General features: G+C 49.2%; 1 protein-coding gene across 3 annotated transcripts in view; it reads right to left on the bottom strand.

The window, feature by feature from the left end:
• The window catches only part of ESRRB (estrogen related receptor beta), a 191723-nt gene that overhangs the window by 33063 nt on the left and 135526 nt on the right, over positions 1 to 23134 (bottom strand). For all 3 annotated transcript variants that reach the window (XM_033187334.1, XM_033187335.1, XM_033187336.1), the window contains one exon: positions 6144 to 6260. In XM_033187334.1, coding sequence (XP_033043225.1) covers positions 6144 to 6260 — 117 coding nt within the window. The remainder of the gene's footprint in view (positions 1 to 6143; positions 6261 to 23134) is intronic.

Below are 23134 nucleotides of genomic sequence, written 5' to 3' on the forward strand. Positions count from 1 at the left end.
GAGACTCCATTCAAAAAAAAAAAAAAAAAAGGAATGAAGTCCTTGACAAAGAAGAGAGTGATTCAGGGCACAGGAGGGCAGGAGGGGGACCACCTTTTGTCAAGATTGGAAATACTTCTATTCTACCAAAAGGAATGCAGAAAACAGGTGCACAAACTGGTAAGTTTGTGGATTCAATGGTAGGAGGGTAAGAAATTTCACACGTGACTTTCTATCTTTTCACGAACATGTGAAGCAAGATTACCAGTCAGAGTAGGGAGTGAGGTTACAGGAGATTCAAAATTGCCTCTGGATCATGGAAGAAAATCCATTTTGTAACATGAAGAATATCTATCTCTAATCAACAATCAGACTTAACGGTATAACTCCAGGGGCTTTCCCTGAAGATTGGGAGCAAGATGAAGATAGGCACTATTATTATTCCCATTTTATGGAGGAGGGAAGGGAGGCTTACAGGGGTTTGAGTAACCGGCCCAAGGAGCCGATAAGTGGTGAAGATAAGGTTTAACCAGGTCTACGTGATCATCGAACCTGTTATCCAAAAGCCTGCAGTGAACAGTAACAATAATTCAGCACAGACAAGATCATCTCCTGAGTCTTCATTCAATCAACACGTCTCCAACCAGAGGTCATTGTGGCTGAGTGGGCCAAAGACTTCAGGGTGCCTGGGAAGATCCTGTGAGCTGTCAGGTACGTGTGTGTGTGTGTGTGTGTATGTGTGTGTGTGTGTTTCTGTGTGTGTGGTTGGGGGTGGCAGTGTGTGTAGAATGTAAAGTGGCTCGAAAGGGATGCAAACACACATCAACATTCTCAGGCTGTAGCTCAATACCATTCTCTAAAGTGGTAAAGAGTCGGTTTGTTTCAAAACACTAATATATTTTGGAAAAGAAAAAGAATGTTTAAAGGCAAGTCATCTCTCATGCTCTTTCTTCATTCACAGGGCCAGAAAAAAGGCGATATTTCTGGCATGGGCTAGAGGCAGAATACTCTATAAATACAAGGCCATTAAATCCCATGCAGTGGGAACCTGATCAGGGCCTCCTTTTAATTTCCTGACATGAGCTGGCCACTAACGCAATTACCCAGAATCCCCGGAGGAGCCCTCCACCTTCCCAGCAAGCACAAAGCGAGTGAGAGCACATTGCATGGATGTCGGCCCAGCTTTCACTGAAATCAAATATCTTTTAGAAAACACTTGGGGAAAGGCAGGCAGGGGCTGAGTGGGGGAGAAGTGGAGCGGGCTTGGGAAGCTGGTCACATGAGGGACGTGAGGTGAGGAGGAGGTGAAGCTGGCAGGGACAGGCTGTCTAGAGAGAATTGCTGAAATCCCACAGCTGCACTGAGGACTTGGGGAGCCCCCTAGGAAATGCAGTTAGTGGTTTTCCAGGGCTTTTCCGGATTAGGGGCTGAGTCAGTCCACGCCCTAGCCGGGCTGCAAAGGCTGACTACCAGGGGAGCTGCCCATCCTGATTCTAGAACCCACAGTGGGGACCAGCCCAACACAAGGCCACCTTTTAAGATTCCCAGGAAGCAAATCAGGGCGGCCAGACACCAGTCTGCCTCCCCCGACACAAGGGGCAGACTGATGAAAAGCTGACTGTAAATGACAGTGTCTTTGAATTGAACACTAGAATTTTTTTTTTGAGACAGAGTCTTGCACTGTCACCCAGTCTGGAGTGTAGTGATAGAGTCTCAGCTCACTGCAACCTCTGCCTCCTGGGTTCAAGCAATGCTCCCACCTCAGTTTCCAGAGTAGCTGGGATTACATGCGTGTGCCACCACGCCCAGCTAATTTTTGTATTTTTAGTAGAGAGGGCATTTCACCATGTTGGCCAGGCTGGTCTTGAACCCCCGACCTCAGGTGATCTGCCCACCTTGGCCTCCCCAAGTGCTGTGAGCCACTGTGCCCAGCCTGAATCAAACACTGGAGTATTTTAACACATCAAGGGAGCTGACATTGCAAAGCAATCCCATAGTGGATTCTGCCAAGAGGAGCTGTCCCATCTGTCCCAGGTCCCCACTTGGACCAGTGCCGGAGAGCAGGTATGAAGATGCCTGTTTTACAGTGAAGAAATGGAAGCATGTGGGTGTCAGTAATAATATTAAATGGCAGCCGAGGGCGGTGGCTCACGCTTGTAATCCCAGCACTTTGGGAGGCTGAGGCGGGCAGATCGTGAGGTCCAGAGACCGAGACCGTCCTGGCCAACATGATGAAATCCCATCTCTACTAAAAATACAAAAATTAGCTGGGCATGGCAGTGCGCGCTTGTAGTCCCAGCTACTCAGGAGACTGAGGCAGGAGAATTGCTTGAACCCAGGAGGTGGAGGGTGTGGTGAGCCAAGATGGCGCCACTGCAACTCCAGCCTGGCGACAGAGCGAGACTCCATCTCAAAAGAAAAATAAAAAAAATTACATGGGCAAAAATACCTAATAACCAGGGGCAGAACACAGGCCACCAACTCCTAACCCAGATTTTGTATTCAATTTTTAAAAGAGAAAAATTATTTTTTCTCTGAAAATACAGATTTTTATGTACTAGATTTGCTTAAAGCAAGATAGGCCTTTGGACATCTCCTGCTTTCCAGGGTCTGCTCTGGATGTTCCTGGGAGAAAGTCACAGGGAGGTGGCCACAGGATCTGTCCCAACCATGTGAGGAATCTGAAAAGCTTGGATCCCTGAGCTGAGCACAGTCTTAAGAGAGAGGGAGAGCCAGAGAAAGCCCAAGTCTGATCTCTTCTGTGGCTGTTGCTGGGCCCCCAAATTGGGAAACGATCTCTGATTATTTTACCTAAGAAAGGAAAAATCATAAAACACAAGGAGAGTGTGGCTGGATGCGGGGGAGGGTGGTGTTCAGACGTGCAGGCGAGGGGAGCAGAGAGGGCGGAGGCACCCACATCTCTCCCTCTGCAGCCCTCCTCAAGCCCCTGGCCCCCCAAGCCCCCCCAGCAACAGAAGCCCACTGTGGGACCCTAATGCGGAGGAGCAGTCCTGGGGAAGGTGAAGTTTGCCTTTCAGAGTCCTGTCAGAGTCTGAGATGGGCGATGAGCCCACGCTGGTCTCAGGGGGCCTGGGCCTTGCCTGCAGAGCCAGGAGGGACCCCCAAACAAAAGCTAAGCCAGGCAGCTGCCAAGAGCCCCCACCTGGCAGGGGCCCAGGCTGTTGAAGGAGGTATGCTCCTCCTAAGGGGGTCGGTCCCCACGGAGCTTCAGATCCCAGGATCTCTCCAAGGCCCTGCAGGGGACAGAAACTAAACTCGGCTCTCTGCTTTGTCCACACTTGGGAGCTTTTGTGTCATCTCCCTGCTCTTGGATCTGGACCTGCCAGCACTGGTGGGGAGTGGGGGAGGGAGCGTTCCAGTGGCTGTCCCTTCCTTCTTCAGGCAGAGCTCCTTAAAGGGCCTTTTCGGGCTCAGCGTGTCTGCCTGGGAGGCCCCAGCTGCCACCCTGGGTAAAGGATATCAACCAAAGGGCTATATTTGCAGCGGGGCAGGGGTGTCAACACTGAGGCTTCCCCTGCACGTCCTGCCCACTTGAGGCAGCAGGGGTCTCATGCCTCTGTCCTCCCAGCACCCCCAATACCATCATCCTGGGACACGTAGTGTCCACCTCATTTCTCTGACAAGTGCCAGTGTGGATGTCTGAGCGGCCACCGGTCAATTGTGGGCCTCACCACCTCCCTTCCTGCCATCAGTGCACCCCTCACCATCTCCTGCTTTCTGGGAAGCCACTAGAAAGTGCCCTTCTCTCTTGCCAGCACTGCATAGCCCCTAAAGAGACTCTGCTCATTGTTACGAGACGTCCAGGAATTGAGTGGGGGTCCCCTCTGGCCCTCCCCGATCCCTGCCCTGTGCCATGGGGAGCAGACACTGAACCGGGCAAGGAAAGTTCCAGCCTCTGGGCCCAGCTCCCCTCAAATGAATGTGTGACTGAGGGTGGGAGTCATCTCACTCCAGCTCCTGCAGGGCTCCATTTTGTCACCTGTAAAATTCAGGGCTATATTGAAAACAATGAGGCTTCTGGCTGCTTTACGTTCCTGGGATGCTGTCAAGTAGGAAGGGAGGCTGCATGCTGCAACCAAGTGGCCCCTGGCCCTCTGCTTGACCTGCTGTTCTCACATCCAACTTCGTCTCTGGATGTAAGAACAACAGGTCAAGCAGCTCCGTCTCTAGGGCTTAAGAGGAATAAATGAGTCTCCAAAGCTTAGAAACCCTCAGATTCCCAGCACCACATGGAGAGGAAAGTCGAGAGACCAGCACTCAGGCATGCTTCTAGGGGCCTTTGCGCCTCAATTTTCCCATCTGTGAACACCAGGAGGCTCTGAAGGAGCAGAAAGAGCCTGGCATAGGAGTCAGGGGACCCAGTTCAGCCACTAGTTTGGGTCATCCTATCCAGGAGCAAGACCAAAATTATATAGAGTCAAAAATGAACTAACATCCGCAGGCTCGATGTGGCCCATTTTTAATCTGGAAAGGAGATCGTTTTTTCGGTTGAGCCCCTAACGAAGCAGCTGGCCTGTCTAAGAGCTGAGTGGTCCGCTCCATCACAAAGGGGTTAAATGAAGCCCTGAATGAGGAGCATTTTAAAAGTCAGTGTGCCATGTCGACACAAAGGCCACCGAGGGTCTGCCTCAAGAGCTTCTGTTTAATGGACATAGGTGCTGGGCTGAGCTGAGGTGAAGTGGGGGACCTGGAAGTGGTAAACGGAAGTGGAAGGTCCAATTTCTATAGCACATGACGGTCCAAGTTGTTCTGACAAAGCATCTTAGGTCTGGGCCCTCATCTTCGGAGGGCCCTGGGAGAGGGGATAGACTGGGGCTCCCAAGGCTGGGCTGGGCTTCCAGATGCCCACTCCCAGCCTTCCCCCTCCAGGAAGGGTCTGCATTCCAGACTTGTCCCTTGGTTCTTTCTGTAGCCCCTTCTGATCACCCCCACACACCTCTTTTCCTGTTTCCTCCCACTTCTAGAAGGATTCCAGGCCCAGAGCTTAAAAGTTGATCTCTAAGAGTTGTCACTGGCTCCCCTTGGAAGCTGGAGAAGCAGGGAAACCACATACACTCACGACCCATCCCCAAAATGGTACTGAACGAGGTTACTCAAACTAAAAACATCGTCCGGGCATGGTGGTTCATGCCTGTAATCCCAGCACTTTAGGAGGCTGAGATGGGAGGACAGCCTGAGCCCAGGAGTTCGAGACCAACCTGAGCAACATGACAAGACCTTGCCTCTACTGATAATATTTTAATATAAGAAAAGGAGCAAATCAATAGAGAAAGTGAGGAAGAGGAGATCTGGAGCAGTTGTCCCAATGACAGCTACGTGTCATTTCAAATTTTCTAGTAGCCACATTAAAGAATAGATAAAAAGAGGCATGTGATGCTAATTTCACAATGTTTTATTTAACATGTTCAGAAGATTAGCCTTTCTGCATGCAATCATGTTTTTAAAATTATCACCACCAGACTTTACACTGCTTTTTACGGTCCTATTAAGTCTTCTAAAGAGGGTATGTGTTGTACACTGAGCACACCTCTGTTTGGACCAGCGCTCGGGAGCCACGTGTGGCTTGTGGTTGCCATATTAGACAGCACAGCTCTAGAGACAGAGGACACAGGGAGAGAAAGGAGAGGGAAGGGAGAGGATGGGAAGAGAGGGACAAGGAAGGGACCAGCATTTCCAAGGCAAGAGCCATGTCCTGTCCACCCACCAGAAAACAAATGCCATTCTTCACAGCTGAAAGGAACATTATTTATCATTCCTGGCCTTAATGAGTCTGTCCTTTCCAACCCCGAGCCCTCGAGGGTGCTGGGGGATATAACAGCTTCTTAAGCCTACCCCTCCTAGGGTGGAGGTGGGGTTTGCCCCTAAAGGAGGGCCTTCCCAGAGTGCCAGGCCAGCTGTCTGGGGCCCAAGTGGGGTCAGGGGTTCTGAAGGATCCTTAATGGAGAAATTCCAATTCGCACTTCCCTAAAGGAGGAGAGCCATGCAGGCTCTGTGGCGGGCTGGCAGGGTGTGGGAGGAGATGGGCCCCCAGACTGGGTCTCACCCTGGGACACGGGTCTGCGGCTTGTGGGTGTCTCACGGGGATGAAAACTCCCCAGCAAGCAGAGCCTCACGGCAAACCCCGACTCGCTGGGGCCTCTTACCTTCCTTCAGCATCCCCACTTTGAGGCATTTCATGAAGCGGCAGGCCTGGCAGGACTTGCGCCTCCGTTTGGTGATCTCACACTCATTGGTGGCCGGGCAACTGTACTCGATGTTCCCTGCAATCAGACACAGAGAGGGTTGCCAGGTGCTGGCCACCCAGGGTCCCCACCTGCCAGCACAGGGCTGGATGGATGGGGATTTTAATTCACCAGAGCTGCCACTCCCTGCCACCCCGAGGCTCCCACAGAGCAGCGTTCTCAAAGCAGGTGCTTTGAGGTGCTTGTCAGAACGTTTCAAACTCTCTTCCATATGGAGACTCCAGGTAGCAGGTGTGGGTGGACCAGGCAGCCACTTGGGGAAACACCCTCCAGAGGATGGCCACCCACAGTGTTGAAGCCACCTGTGGGCAGGGACATCGAAACTCACTGAGCTAGCCTTTTACTCCGGGAGGAGAACACCCCCTGTGCTGACCAGAACATCAGCGCAGACCACCACCACCACCGGCTCCTCCAGCCTCCAGCCTGGGACCCTGATGTGCGGGAAGAGCCTCTTGGAAACTCTGTGTCCACCAGGATCAAGGCCTGGGTTCTGCATCGCACTGGAGGGGCCCAGGCCACCTGGCTTTGCTGACCTTGGGGATATGCTTCCTCTCACCAAGTTGAAATTTCCTCGTCTTCAAAACAGTGAGATAATCTGCTAAAGACCGCATACGGACAACTGCTTTAAACACTATCCAATTCGAGGGGGTCATTTTATAAGCACAGTTCGTTCAGCAGAGGGAATCTGTGATAAATTTTTCAGGCCACTCCTTTCATGGGTTATAAGAACAGCTACAAGGCTGAGCACAGTGGCTCATGCCTGTAATCCCAGCACTTTCAGAAGCTAAGGTGGGTGGATCACCTGAGGTGAGAGTTTGAGACCAGCCTGACCAATATGGCGAAATGCTGTCTCTACTAAAAATACAAAAAATTTAGCCAGGTGTGGTGGTGGGCGCCTGTAATCCCAGCTACTCGGGAGGCTGAGACAAGAGAATTGCTTGAACCCGGGAGGCAGAGGTTGCGGTGAGCTGAGATCACGCCACTGCACTCCAACCTGGGCGACAGACCAAGACTCTGTCTCAAACAAAACAAAACAAAACAAAGAATGGCTACCATAAACCCAACCCATGCTCCTTTAAGCTGTAGGCCCCACGAAGCCAAGACCTTGGGCTGCTCCCCAGGGTCCAGCAGCACTGAGCACACCCCCCGCCATATAGAGACGGGCAGGTAGAATGCAGCAAATGAAGGATCTACAGAGTCCTTCCCAATAGCCATTCCATGAAAGAGAAAGTAAGTACTAACACTATTCCCATTTTACAGGTGAGTTTTCCAACTGTTTCTATGCCGTGTGAACACAGAGGTCTTCTTTAGGTTGAACTGACCTTCCAGTGCTCTTCCTGGGAGGGCTGACAGTCCAGTCAGGAGACGCTGCGGCTGCCTTTCTAATACAGGCATCTGCCCTGGGCACGCTGACCTGCTGACTCTTATTAACGAATATGCATTGAGCACCTACAGTGTGCCTGGTAATGGAAGGAAAGGCAATGGGTGGAGAGCGGGGGTCGGGGGGGGCAGCGTAAAGAAATGTAACTGGAGTGGCCGGGCGCAGTGGCTCCTGCCTATAATCCAGCACTTTGGGAGGCTGAGGCAGGTGGATCACCTGAGGCCCGGAGTTCGAGACCAGCCTGGCCAACATGGTGAAACCCCGTCTCTACAAAAAACACAAAAAAACAAGTAGCTGGGCGTAGGGGTGGGCACCTGTAATCCCAGCTACTCGGGAGGCTGAGGCAGGAGAATCACTTGAACCCAGGAGGCGGAGGTTGCAGTGAGCCAAGATCGTGCCATTGAACTCCAGCCTGGGTGACAAGAGCAAAACTCCGTCTCAAAAAAAAAAAAAAAAAAAAATGCAACTGGAAGGTACAAATGAAAAACAGCACATCACAGTGCTGTTTTGTTATGGTGTCTTTTTGGTTCCCAAAGTCCCAAAGTCACTGAGGTCAGCCTGAGCCAGGGTTTTCCAGAACAGAATCTCTCAACTGGAACACATCTGTCGTTCCAGCCCCACCCAGACACCCACTTCCTGAGGGAGCAAGGAAGAGCTGGAGGCTTGCCTATCTGAATCCTCCACACTAAACCCTACCCACTTCAGAAGAATAGCAGCTAAGATTTACTGTGCACCTACTGTGTGCACAATTTGCACCAGCTCCCTCAGTCCTCACAACAGCCTCTGAAGGTACATCAGTGTCTGATTTCATAGACCAAGAAACTGAGGCTCTGGGAGCTGAAGCGGGTTACCCAAGGCCACACAGAGCTCCTGTCCCACCCTGCATCTCACAAGGAAGATGGGGAAATTGGAAGTGCTGCCCCCTAAGGACAGGCCCCTGGTGCTGACGCAGCAGCTGAGGTCGCCTGGTGGGCAGCAGGGGAGAAGGGTGGCCGTGGGCTTCCCTGTGTCACTACCTCCCCACGTGGGATATGGATGGAAACCTTTTCTATTGGATTTTCTGGGAACAAGCATGAACCATGTTCTACCATTAAAAAGTGCTTTGAGGTAGCAAAATTACTCAATGTGCCTAACTGTATTGAGTACTCATGATGGCTCAGTGAGTATTCTCATCCTTTCTTACTGGTGAGGAAAACTATTTCCGGAGCACCTTGGAGACCTACAGGTGAAGGCTAGTGATCCTCCGTCCCTCTCTCCCTCGCTCCCTCTCTCTCCCTCTCCCTCTCTCTGCCTCTCTCTCTCTCCCTGTCTCCCCCTCTCCCCCTCTCTGTCCCTCTCTCTGTCTCTCTCCCTCTCTGTCCCTCTCTCTCCCTCCCTCTCTCCCTCTCTGTCCCTCTCTCTCCCTCCCTTTCTCCCTCTCTCCATCTCTCTCCATCTCTCTCCCTCTCTCCCTCTCTCTCCCTCTCTCAAGTCCAGCAGGCATCACCTTTTTCTCCATCCCATTTCTTGCAGGGAGGGAGCTGGAGGTCATGCTCTGTGCTGGAGGATGGGAGGTGATGGGAAGGGGAAGGGATGAAGATTCTCTGTACCCCTCTTCGCTTTTATCTAGCCATAACTATTTCTTAAAGCGTTCTGGCTTGGGTGGCTTCTTGGGGAACAATTTCAATATTCATATAAGCCCGGTAAAATTCGAAAGACAAACAGAAAGGAGGGAAACACATATAAAAGCTAATTCAGCCAAGCCTTTATCTTGGCTTAGAAGGCACTGGAAGATTTGGCCCGTCCCCACCCAGGTCCACCCTCTCTCTGCAGCCTCAACATGCTGATTTCCTCCACTAGCTCTGCATTAACTATCACTTCCTGGAACTCCATGGTCTCCTAGGCCGCCAGGCCTTTGCTTTGCAGCTTAGAACAGACTCTCTATGCTCCCTCCACCCTCTGTTCCTCCAGGTCCCACATGGGGAGGTGCTCCTTCTCCGTGCTGATAACCCATTAATGTCCCCTGTGTTGTATCTGTCTCCCTCCTCCACGTACTCCAGCTCCTCTCTAGTCCCACTGCCTGGGACACCAAGCCACTCACTGTGCACACACGGGGAGCTCACACTGGCCAGTGCTTGTTAGGGAGTAGCCACAGCTCTGCTTTACGGATCCTGAGGCTTTCATGTTCCCAGCAACCCTGGAGGTAAATAGATTTTTCTCTATCTTACAGATAAGAAGGTGAGTAGAGGGGCCAGGCGCGGTGGCTCACACCTGTAATCCCAGCACTTTGGGAGGCCCAGGCAGTCAGATCATCTGAGGTCAGGAGTTCGAGACTAGCCTGGCCAACCTGGTGAAACCCGTCTCTACTAAAAATACAAAACTTAGCCAGGTGTGGTGGTGCACACCTGTAGTCCCAGCTACTTGGGAGGCTGAGGAAGAAGGATTTCTTGAACCCAGGAACCCGAGATTGCAGTGAGTCAAGATTGCGCCACTGCACTCCAGCCTGGGCGACAGAGCGAGACTCTCAAAAAAAAAAAAGAAAAGAAAGTGAACAGAATCCAGGATATGGGACAGCAAGGACTGGGACCCAGCCTGTCAGGTCCAGCCTGCTCTGAGCCACTGTGCAAAGAGCTCACAGGGCCTGCCCTGGGCTTCACAGCTCCAGCTGCCTGGGACCCCTACACCCTTTGCATGTTCTTCACTTTTCCCATGCTTTGCTCTCAGCTGCTCAGCCAATCTGTCACCTTTTGAGGAAGGATAGGCCACAGGCTGCTGCTCAGAGCAGGGGTGTCAGGAAGTGTGTGTGTGGAGCTGGTACTGGTGCTTTCCCAGGACAAGAGGACCAAGTGCTAACAGCAAGTCCCCAGCCAGGCTCTTCACCCTTTGGGGGCCGGCCTGCATGCACGTGTGTGTACGTGTGTGTGTGTCAGTGTGTGTCAAAATAAATAAATTATTTATTTATTTTGGTTCCTTTCAATTTGTTTTATGGCCCCAGCGGCTGGCTGCCAGCAAAGCCAGGCTGGCGGCCTTGCTTTGTAATTTTTTTAAGTGCCTCCTCGATAAAGTGATGAGATTAATCCATCAGAATTCCTGTGGTCTCTTGAGGCGGGCCTAGGAGCGTGCAGGAACAGGGACAGGACATTGGCGGCACACACACATGCAGCTGAGGTGTGGAAGTTTTGGGGATGAGTTCTCTCAGGACAGGGACACAGCCAATGGTTAGCAAAAATTCCAGGTTCTAACCTGGGAGTGTATTCAGTATAGACAGGTGCAGACTCCACTTTGGGCACATCACCTAACTTCTCGGAGCCTCAGTTTCCTCATCTGTAAAATGGATACAGTTCCCAGCTCATAAAGTTCTTATGTAAAAAGTTCCCCAGATTCAGGTCAGGCACAGCGGCTCATGCTTGTAATCCCATCACTTTGGGGGACCAAGGCAGGAGGATCACTTGAGGTCAGGAGTTTGAGATCAGCCTGGCCAAACATGGTGAAACCCCATCTCTACCAAAAATACAAAAAATTAGCCAGGCGTGGTGGTGGGCATCTGTAATCCCAGCTTCTTGGGAGACTGAGGCAGGAGAATCGCTTAAACCCAGGAGGCAGAGGTTGCAGAGATCATGCCATTGCACTCCAGCCTGGGCGACAGAGTGAGATTCCATCTCAAAAATAAACACATAAAAAATAAAAGTTCCCCAGATTCAGTGACAGAAAGCATACGAAGGTCTTAGTGAAGTGCAGGCACTGGCAAGCAGGCCACCATGGCTGCTCTGCTTATTTTTATATTCAGGCAGATCTTAAACAGCAGGAGTGTCCAATCTTTTGGCTTCCCTGGGCTGCACTGAAGAAGAATTGCCTAGGGCCATGCATAAAATATACTAATGATAACTGATGAGCTAAAAACAAAACAAAACAAAACAAAAACACTCATCCTGTTACAAAAAAGTTTATGAATTTGTGTTGGGCCGCATTCAAAGCCATCCTGGGCCACAGGTTGGACAAGACTGTCTTACAGCGTAGACACAACCAAAGGATTCCAGCCTTTTCTAGGTGTCAGATCTGAGGCTAGCCACCAACTCTGATATTTGAGAACATTAAGGTCTGCCTCCCATCCCTAGACCTCAGAGTGGATGCTGCCGGTGCCTGTGGGAGGGAGGCAGGTACTGGTAGAACCTGACCTAGACTTCTCCATGACCTTAAGGCGGAGGGGTAACAACCACCATCAGCTCTCTTTGATCCTGTGCTTCCCTGGGAGAAGGAAATCCCAGGGGATCCCCCTCAGCTGTTCACCAACGGCTGCAGGGAGTGGGGAAGCCCTGCCACAGGCTCAGGGAGGGGGTTGCTAAGCTCAGACAAAGAGCTCTTGGGGACCTGTGGGCTCAGAGGCTGCTGGCTAATGACAGAGCTCAAGTGGTACCACTCTGTGCATCTCCTGTGAAAGGGCTGGGGTGATGGTCACTCAGTTCCACTCCCTTATTTACTTACCCCTGGAGACAGGGACCATCCCTTTCATCTCTGTGTTGCCCAGGGTCCTCTGCCCTCCCGATGCTCCCCTCACCATGAGCTGGATGATCTCATTCATGCCACTGGCTTCCACTCTCACTTAATTGGCAATGATCTGCAGCCAGTGCCCATGCCCTTATAGCCATCTGCCTACTCATGTGTCTACCTGGAAGTCCCCTGGGCCCTCCCCTTTCTCAAACTGAACCCATCCTCATCCAACCTGTTCCTCTTACTGTATCCCTTGTCTCACACAAGGGGATGACTAGCCACCTGCAACCTGTCAGAAATGAAGGGGCCTCCTGGATTTTTCCATATCTACCCCTAAGATTCTTTTCATCCTACTTCCTGATACCTCTTCCCTCCCTCCCTTCTGCAACAGTCCTAGTTTCACACTCATCACCCCTTTTGACTACTATCATGCACTAGCCTGTCTCCATTTCCCTTTCCAATCTGTCCTCCACACTGCCTCCTGGAGGTCGGTTAATAACTTTCCCAGACAAGTTTATCGGTTCTCTGGCTCATCGTGGTACATGGAGCACACCTGTCTACACGTCATCCCAAAAGTCCAGTAACTGGCAGGACAGGAGTGGGAACTGTCTCAGAGAATGAGGAAAGTAGAAACCTAGGTAGCTAAAGCAAGGGATCCAGAAAAGAAATAAGCTAGCCACACTGCAGAACCTCAGAAAGTGTCAGGCATTGAAGACTCAATATACAGTAGCATCAGGAGCTAGAAGACAAAGCAGCAATGGTGTCCAAATTCTGAGGGACAATTATTTTCTTTTCCTTCTTTTCTTTCTTTCTTTTTTTGTGTGTGAGATCGAGTTTCGCTCTTGTTACGCAGGCTGGAGTGCAGTGGTGTGATCTTGGCTCACTGCAACCTTGGCCTCCCAGGTTCAAGCGATTATCCTGCCTCAGCCTTCCAAATAGCTGGGACTACCCGCGTGCACCACCAAGTCCAGCTAATTTTGTATTTTTAGTAGGGACAGGGTTTCTCCAGGTTGGTCAGGCTGGTCTCGAACTCCTGACTTCAGGTGATTCGCCCGCCTCAGCCTCCCAAAGTGCTGGGATTACAGGCGTGAGCCACTGCGCCTGTCCAAGGACAATTATTTTCAACTAGAATTCTGTACCAAACCAAGATATGAATCTAATGTGAAGGTTGGAGGATGGAATAGAGGCATTTCCACATATACAAGGTATTGCCAATTTTACCTCTCCTGTACCTTTTGAGGGCACCCATGAACTATGTGCTTTCCCCAGAGAAGGAGTGAACCAAAAAAAAGGGAAAAGGTAGGATCCAGAAAACAGGGAATACAACCCACGAGAAAAGTCAAGGACATGTCAAGAAGGAAATGGCAATAGGCAAAATAGATTATTTTGTGAATATAACCATATTGGGACAGTGGGATGATCATGTGTGTGTGTGTGTGTGTGTGTTGGGATGGGTTGTGTAACTGGAGCTAACTCATCTTCCATAACAGAAAGTCAAGAAAGAAGGTAAAAGTTGCTGTCAGCAAATATAGCTATAAAATCACAATATTACTAAATGATAGAAGAAGAGATTTTTTTTTTAAATGGTTAACCCTGGATTGGAGTGGGAGGAGAATGGGTAGCGCCAGTGATTGCGATCTTTCATTATACAAAAACATATATTTATATAAACATATATGTATGCTTTATGGTTTTTTATTTTTTGTTTTTTGTTTTTTTGAGAAAGAGTCTCGTTCTGTCACCCAGGCTGGAGTGCAGTGGCACAGTCTTGGCTCACTGCAGCTTCTGCCTCCCAGGTTCAAGCAATTCTCCTGCCTCAGCCTCCCAAGTAGCTGGGATCACAGGCACCCACCACCACATCCGGCTAATTTTTGTATTTTTAGAAGTGACGGGGTTTTACCATGTTGGCCAGGCTGGTCTCAAACTCCTGGTGATCCGCCTGCCTCACCCTTCCAAATTGCTGGCATTACAGGTGTGAGCCACTGTGCCTGGCCTAAAAGTTATGTTTCTTTTATACTCTTTAAACTATTTGCATACCTTATTTTGAAAAGAATTAGAAATAAATTTAAAGTATAAATTTAAGAAATTCTCCACCTGCTGTCCCCTAGAGCAGAGAACAAAATCTAAACTCCAGGGCAAAGCCTACCTGGCCCTTTATGATCTGACCATTTCCAACTTGTCCATCCTAATCCCTTCTCACTGAGGCCTCCAGTTCGTAGGCTCCAGCAGACCTGAACTATCAGTAAGTATAATAGTTCATGGATCTCATGGAGCCCCCAGCCCTCCCATGCCTCCCTCTACCTGACACTCCTCATGTGGTCCTCCTGGCCAGCTCCTCGTTGGAGCCACAGCTCTCACATGGCCTCCTTGGTGACACTTTCTTCCCTACTGCCCCAGACAGGCTCACATGTTTCTCCCCACCACCCCATCCCCACACGGAAAGCAGCTACCTTAGTGTTTCCTAATCACATTTGTACCTGTGGGCCTCCCTTCTGAACTGTGGACTTTTTGGGAATGGAGATTATTATGTTTTTCATTTCTGTATCTCAAGTACAGTATCTCAATCCTGGTACCTGATTAATATCTGTTGAATAGATAATGAATGCAAATGAATCAAAAGCAAGAGCCCCCACCCAGAGAATCCTAGAATTCCACAACAGTGACCTTTCAGCTACCAAATGCAATTGTCTCCTCTTGGTCTTTCTCCTCCTGGTCCTTCCTGAAGCAGCAGACACCCATTGCCACCCTCTTAAAACAGACTACTTTGTTAGATTTCATCTCCCTTCTCTCTGCAGGGACTCTTGCAGCATCTCTGACCACTTCTGTATGTATTTCATCAACTCTGGAGTGCTTGCTTTCTTTTGTTTTTTTAGTTGCCTGGTTTGTAATGAACTAAGATGCTTTCAACGGTAAGGTGCATCAGTCAAGAAAGAAAAAAGAATCCACCGATTAGGCTCATGCCTGTAATTCCAGCACTTTGGGAGGCCACGGCCGGCAGATCACTTGAGCCCAGGTGTTCAAGACCAGCCAGGACAACATGATGAAATCCCATCTCTACCAAAAATACAAAAAATTAGCCGAGCCTGGTGGCGTGCCCCTGTGTTACCAGCTACTTTGGAGGCTGAGGTGGGAGGATCACTTGAGCCCAGGGAGGTTGAGGCGGCAGAGAGCCAAGATTGTGCCACTGCACTTCAGCCCGGGGGACAGAGCGAGACCCAGTCTCAAAAAAAAAAAAAAAAAAGGAGCTTTTTTCCAGATTTTATTTGATCCCATAGCCTTCTTACACATACATAAGAGAAAACACAAGAAAAACAGATTGGTTAAAATATTGTTAACATATCTCAGAGTCTAACTCTCCTGATTCATTTTTGATCAGTCATTGTTTTCAGGTTTTTTTCACAGACTCATCCTCTCTACTATCAAGGGCTTTGTTAAGAAAATGTTCACTGTTGTCTCAGGCCACTGGCCCCTACTCTGCAACTTTTGAGGTGCATTTGAGAGCAGTGACAACCAGGAAACGGCTGCCACCTGGTCAATGGTAACTGTGACAGGCAGCCCAATTCAGAGATGTAACTTGGAGAAAATGTGCATCTTAGAACTGATAAAATATGGCAGTCCTCAATCTCCTTTCAGGGCCCCTCCTATGCTCTTTCTGTTCAACAGGGTCTCTCAACCCTTCTCCTTCTAAAGAGCTTTCACTAGAACAGCAGTTCTCAAATTTGAGCTTGCATAAAGCTCACTTGAAGGGCTGGTTAAATCAGATTGCTGGGCCTTGTCCCCCAGTCTCAGATTCAGTACATCTGGGGTGGGGCCCAAAATGTGCATTTCTAAGAAGCTCCCAGGTGTAGCCTTTGCTGCTGGCCTGAGGGCCACACTTTGAGAACCACAGCCTAGAGGATCTCCTTAGACTTAAAACCCCACTCAAGATTTTGCTTCTGGGCTGTAATTCTAAACTCTCCAGGGTCTCTGTGAACTTATCAAACTCAGTATGTCCAAAACTTTATCCATTATCTCATGCTCCTTCCCACCCTGACTCCCCCAGCTGATGAAATTGTTCCTTCTGAGGCCGGGCGCGGTGGCTCAAGCCTGTAATCCCAGCACTTTGGGAGGCTGAGACGGGCGGATCACGAGGTCAGGAGATCGAGACCATCCTGGCTAACACTGTGAAACCCCGTCTCTACTAAAAAAAAAAAAAAAAATACAAAAAAACTAGCCGGGCGAGGTGGCGGGCACCTGTAGTCCCAGCTGCTCCGGAGCCTGAGGCAGGAGAATGGTGTAAACCCAGGAGGCGGAGCTTGCAGCGAGCTGAGATCTGGCCACTGCACTCCAGCCCGGGCGACAGAGTGAGACTCCGTCTCAAAAAAAAAAAAAAAAAAGAAATTGTTCCTTCTGGGTATGTATGTTTTCCCCCAATGGCCTTGCCATCTCCCTAGTAGCCTAAATTAGAAATCTAAGAGTCCTCCTTCCCTCAGCGTCCGCAATCCAGTCACTATCCTTTTAATACTGAATCCACCTTTTTTTTTTGGAGATAGAGTCTCACTCTGTTGCCCAGGCTGGAGTGCAATGGCCCGATCTCAGCTCACTACAACCTCTGCCTCCCAGGTTCCAGTGATTCTCCAGCCTCAGCCTCCCAAGTAGCTGTGATTATAGGTGTGCGCCACCATGCCTGACTAATTTTTGTATTTTTAGTATACACGGGGTTTCACCATGTTGGTCAGACTGGTCTCAAACTCCTGACCTCAAGTGATCTGCTGCCTCAGCCTCTCAAAGTGCTGGGATTACAGGCGTGAGCCACCGTGCCCGGCCTGAATCCACTTTGGAAAAGTACCTCAAGCCTGACTTCTCCTTCTAGGCCTTTTGCCCCGATCTTGGTTTGGACAGCCCTGATTATACTGTTAAAATTGCTTCCTGTGGCTGATGTGGTGGCTCACACCTGTAATCCCAGCACTTTGGGAGGCCAAGCCAGGCAAATCATGAGGTCAGGAGTTTAAGATCAGCCTGGCCAACAGAGTGAAACCCCCTTCCTACTTAAAATACAAAAATTAGCCAGGTGTGGTGGCATGCACCTGTAGTCCCAGCTACTCGGGAGGCTGAGGCAGGAGAATCACTTGAACCCGGGAGGCAGAGGTTGCGGTGACCCGAGACCATGACATTGCACTCCAGCTTGGGTGACAGAGTGAGACTCCATCTCAAAGAAGAAAAAAAATTGCTTCCTGCTGTGCACAGTGGCTCACACCTGTAATCCCAGCACTTTGGGAGGCCAAGGCGGGAGAGTCATGAGGTCAGGAGTTCAAGACCAGCCTGGCCAACACAGTGAAACCCTGTCTCTACTAAAAATACAAAAAAAAAAAACCCAAAAAACAAATAAACAAATATTAGCTGGGCGTGGTGGTGCACACCTGTAATCCCAGCTGCTGGGGAGGCTAAGGCAGGAGAATCGCTTGAACCCAGGAGGCAGAGGTTGCAATCAGTGAACCGAGATTGCACCACTGCATTCCAGCCTGGGCAACATAGCAAGACTCTGTCTTAAAAATAAATAAATAAAATAAAAATAAAATGAAATTGCTTCCTCACTGGGCTCCCAGCCCCTAGCCTCTCCTGCTTCCGCATCATCATTCCTATTGTTGCCTGAATTATCTTGCTGAAAGGAGATCTGATTAATTCCCTGCTCAGAAGCCTGCAATGACTTCCCATTGCCAAGCATAACTAACAAAACAAATACTATTTATTTCATGTGCCAGGCACTCAGTTACACCCTCACATGCATGTCTCATTTCATTTTTGCAACAACACTGTAGGGGCAGGAACTATTTATTAGCCACATTTTACTGATATGGACATTAAGACTCAGAAAAGCTAAGTCACTTGCCCAAGGTGATACAACGAAGAAATTGTGAAGCTGAGATTCTAAGCCTGGTTAAATAGCCCTCAAATCTTAAATATGACTCCTTACTTAGTGTTCCTTACCACGACCTGTGAAGCCCGGTGCAGTCCAGTCCCATGCTGTTTTTCCAGCCCATCATCCACCACTGAGCCCCCTCCTCTCTTGCTGCCAAGCATGTTTACCTTCCACTCCTGAGAAAGTGTCCCTTCTTCCAGGAAGCCCTCCCTGCCCTCCAGAAGGTATGAACCTTCTCTGAACTCTATGTGTCACCTAAGTCACAGGCTGACCACATTCTGACTTGCACCCTGGCTGTGTCTCCAAAAAGGAATTGTGGCCAGGTGCGGTGGCTCAAGCCTGTGATCCCAGCACTTTGGGAGGCCGAGACAGGTGGATCACGAGGTCAGGAGATCAAGACCATCCTGACCAACGCGGCGAAACCCCGTCTCTACTAAAAAAACACAAAAAACTAGCCGGGCGAGGTGGCGGGCGCCTGTAGTCCCAGCTACTCGGGAGGCTGAGGCAGGAGAATGGCGTAAAACCCGGGAGGCGGAGCTTGCAGTGAGCTGAGATCCGGCCACTGCATTCCAGCCTGGGCGACAGAGCGAGACTCCGTCTCAAAAACAAACAAACAAACAAACAAAAAAACAAAAAGAGGAATTGTGATTTGTTCTGTCATTTGCCAGTACCCTGCAGATAGCTAACATTCTGTGGGTTTAATGGACTCTTCTTGTATAGATGAGGAAACTGAGGCCAGAGGAACTCAGTCCTTGCTTGCCCAATGTCAGCCAGTTGGCTAGTGACTGGGCTAGGACCAGCACCTAGCTCCTGACTCCTGCCCTTGTCTCTACACCCCTGTCTTGTGTCTCCCGAGATCCGGGATCCAGATCCGCCAGCTGCATTCTCCAGGACAAAAGGCCTGGAGGTGACCCAAGGTGGAATAACCCATCAATCATCCCCCTTTCCCTCTCCTAGGGGAGTTTTCTTCCAAGCCTGCATCTGGGCCCCAGGTGAATGGAGGAAGCACTGGGCCAGGCCTCTTTCTTTCTTGTTCCTTCTTGTTTTAAGTTAGAGACCCAGGAGTTGCTCAAAGGACTCCCAGTGGCCTGTGCAAAGTTGGCCATCTACCCCGGGAACTCAAGAAGTGCAGACTGGCTTTACCTAACCGCACAGCCCCTCATGGCCATGTATCATATGTTAGTCAATGGCTGCTACTCTACCTAGAAAACAATCCAAGTGCACCACTCACCATGGCCCCCGGACTTCGCCCATCCTCTCCAGCCCCTTCCACTTTGCCTTTGCTCACTGACACTAGTCATGTCGGTCTTTCTGCTGTCCTGAAACACACTGGCTTTTTCCTCTGCCTGAAACGCTGGTCCCAGGATTCCTTGATGAGCTTCGGCTTACTTTAAAAGTTGCCTTATTAGCACAGCCTTCCCTAATCCTCTTTCAAAATGAGACCCCCTTTCTCAATCACTCCCTGGTCTCATCATTGTTTTATCTCCTTCATAACACCTGTCTCAGTCTGACACCATGATTCATTATTTATCGTATTTATTGCCAACTTTCCCCCCTACAATGCAAGCCCACTAGGGTGGGGACCATAGGACTGCTTGAGCCCAGGAGTTCGAGACCGGTGTAGGCAACATAAAGAGACTCTATCTCTACAATTAAAAAAAAAAAAAAAAATTAGCCGGGCATGGTGGTGCATGCCTGTAATCCCAGCTCCTCAGAAGGCTGAGGCAGGAGCCCAGGAGTATGAGGCTACAGTAAGCCATGATCATGTCTCTGTGCTGAGCCTGGGCAACAGAGCAAGACCCTGTCCCAAGAACGAAGAAAAGAAGAAAAGAAAAAAAAAAGAGAGAAAATTGCTTATGATTTGAGTCTTTACAAGGTCTCACATCAGAGGTGCTATTAAGTCAATCACTTTGTACTGAACAACAATCTACAATTTGGGAAGCCACATGGTCCTAAGAAGACCTCAATCAATGCTACTTGCCTGAGTGAATCACTAACAAAGGGAGTAAATAAAAATACACTTTCTTTTCTTTTTTCTTTCTTTTTTTTTTTTTTGCGACCGAGTCTTTCTCTGTCACCCAGGCTGGAGTGCAGTGTGTGATCTTGGCTCACTGCAACTTCCGACTCCCGGGTTCAAACAATTCTTGTGCCTCAGCCTCCCAGGTAGCTGGGATTACAGGCATGTGCCACCATACCAAGCTAAGTTTTATATTTTTAGTAGAGATGGGGTTTCGCCATGTTGACCAGCTCGTCTCCAACTCCTGGCCTCAAGTGATTCACCTGCCGCAGCCTCCCAAAGTGCTGGGATTACAGGTATGAGCCACCATGCCTGGCCTGGGAGTAAAGAAATTTAACACAAATTTAGTTATTCCCAGGAAAATAATCTTACAAGTGTTGAGTATCAAAAGCAGTATGTACCTGATACATTGTGGATATCCTGATCATAAGTCAACACAAATAAAAAAAGAACTCCCCTAATGGTGTAGGACGTATACTTATGGCTTAAAATAAAAAAATTTTAGGGATAGCAGCACATACATTCTCATAAAATTTCAATTAACTGATGGAAATGAAGGCAGCACACTGAAACACCGTGTTAAATGACTCAAAAAACTCTAGAGAAGGAAAACAAAGACATTTGTATCAAAGATTCATTTGATAAGCCTTCCTTCAAAAAATATGTGTAGAAAAACAACTTTTCAAAAATAACATGTTGTTTTCCATAAGGTAATTTAAAATATACAAGCGTAACTAAGTAATATATTATTATAAGCAGACATTTGACTATTTTACCTAGATCCCTTAAAGTTTACATATATGCAAACTCGCCCAACGTCTTCAGTTTGTCCTCCCTGGGAAATGGGAGGTCACTTTGTTTGGGGATTGCATTGTATTCGGACACAATGAGAACCTCCTACATGCCAGGTACTGTGAGAGGACATGGGGTTAAGTGAAAATCAAAGTAAATGTGGGCTGGGCACAGTGGCTCACATCTGTAATTCCAGCACTTTTGGAGGATGAGGCTGGCAGATCACTTGAGACCAGCCTGGCCAACATGGTAAAACCTCATCTCTACTTAAAAACACACACACACACACACACACAAAATTAGCCAGGCGTGGTGGTGTGCACCTGTAATCCCAGCTACTTGGAAGGTTGAGGCAGGAGAATCACTTGGACCTGGGAGGCGGAGGTTGCAGTGAGCCGAGATTGCATCATTGCACTCCAGCCTGGGCAACAAGAGGGATACTCAGTCTTAAAAAAAAAAAGAGAAAAGAAAAGAAAAAGTAAGTAAATGTAACCCTGTGCCTTAGGAGCTTACATTCTTCTTGGGGTATCAGACAAAAAAAGGCAATAACCATACAGTGGGATAAGGGTGGCGTGATGGGCAAACCTTTTCAGGGCATCCAGGAGGAATGAGAGGAGAGAATCAGAGAAGGCTTCCTGGAGGAAATGCCCACTAACTGGAGACCTAAGGGACACAAGCTGGGAGTAGAGGTTGGGAGTAGGTGCAACAGAGAGAAGAGTGTATGCAAAGTCTAGAAATTGAAAGCATGGAATAAAATCTGAGAACTAGAAAACAGAGCAATCAGGGTGACCACAGCGTGCAAAAGAGAGTGTCATGAGACGTGGGGCAATCCCAGAAGGCTTCCTCAGCCATGTTCTGGAGCTTCGATTCTCCCCACAAGAAAGAAGGGAGACGTGGTCACATGTGTGTCCAGGCTGGGAAAGGCCGAGCCTCGCAGCAGGGAGAACAGGTAGGAAGCAGTGGGAGTCAGTAGTGGCCTGCGCTGAAGCAGGAGAAGGAAGACAAGCTGCTGGGTCAAGTGATCTGAAGGAGGGAGAATGAACAGGACTTGGCCACTGGGATGTTAGTTTGGGGTGGGGGTTGGTGGGTGCTGGGACAGGAAGCTGAGTTAAAGGTAAGACCCAGGTGTCTGGCTTGAACATGGAGGGCTGATGCAGGCACTGTATTGGGAACACAAGGAGAAATGGTGATGGAAAGAAAACCGCTTCTGTTTAAAACTTCGGGCAACTGGGGTGCTTCTGGGACATCCAAGTGGAAATGTTCATTAGGTGTGAAAGAAATGGAGCTTGGGGAAGAGGATGACAGCAAGACCTATGGAATTAGCATTCATCCTGATTTCAGAGACAACAGAAGCCATGGATATGAGAAGGAAGATGCTGGGCATAGAAGCTGGGTCAAAAGAACTGAGAGGAGGAAGAGAGGAAGAACCAGGAAGTTGAAGGTAGAGGGGATATATATTTGACAAGATTGGAGATACCAGAGATAGTTGAATGCTGATGGAAGGAAGGAAGGAAGGAAGGAAGGAAGGAAGGAAGGAAGGGAGGGAGGAAGGAAGGAAGGAGACTTTAGAAAATGAGCAGGGGAAGACAAAGGAGAGGAGGTAATAGGCGAGAGGGTCTCAGGAGGAGGGAAGGAGGTAGGATTCAAAGCCAGAGAAGAGCTGAGCCTGGGGTAGGAGACATCTCTTCCAGCAGTGAGTGAGTTGCAAGAAATAGCTGCGGAATCAGTGAACGGAAGCAGCTGTGGACAGGGAAGAGAGTGCGTCGGTTTGGCGGCAGGAAGCTGAGGGAGTTCTAGTTTCTCAATAAAACAGGAGGCAGAGTCATTGCTGAGACAGACACCGGGTGACAGGGTCAAGGTTATTACAAAGGTTTTCATTACGGTGGAGTCAGTGTCACTCAGCCCTAAGTCCCAGAAGCAGCTGACTTTGCCAGCCACAGAAAGTGGCTGCATCTCTCAGAGGCACTCCTATTGCCTAAATTCAGGAACCTGATGTATAAACTCAGGGATGCGGTCCAAAGAGAGCACACATACAAGGAGAAATTGATCTGTCTGCCTGACCTGCAAATTCACTCCTTGCAGAAGACCTGCAGGGGAACTAGATCGTAACCAGAAAGATATTAATCAGATAAACGGAATGTTTAATCACATCAGGCTGTCCCTAGGCTAAGACTCCTCTTTCCTAGGAGTGGTGGCTTTGCCTAAGTATGTCTGTTTTTTTCTATGCCTCCAGGGCTGGCCAATCCTTGTTAATTGGCACTTTTTTTTTCTTTAGATATGCTAGTAAATGCAATCAGGTTGAGTTCTATCTCATCTGACTTGGAGCCATTCTGTTC

The sequence above is a fragment of the Trachypithecus francoisi genome, unplaced genomic scaffold, assembly GCF_009764315.1.
Source record: "Trachypithecus francoisi isolate TF-2019V2 unplaced genomic scaffold, Tfra_2.0 Lachesis_group3, whole genome shotgun sequence".
NCBI lineage: Eukaryota > Metazoa > Chordata > Mammalia > Primates > Cercopithecidae > Trachypithecus > Trachypithecus francoisi.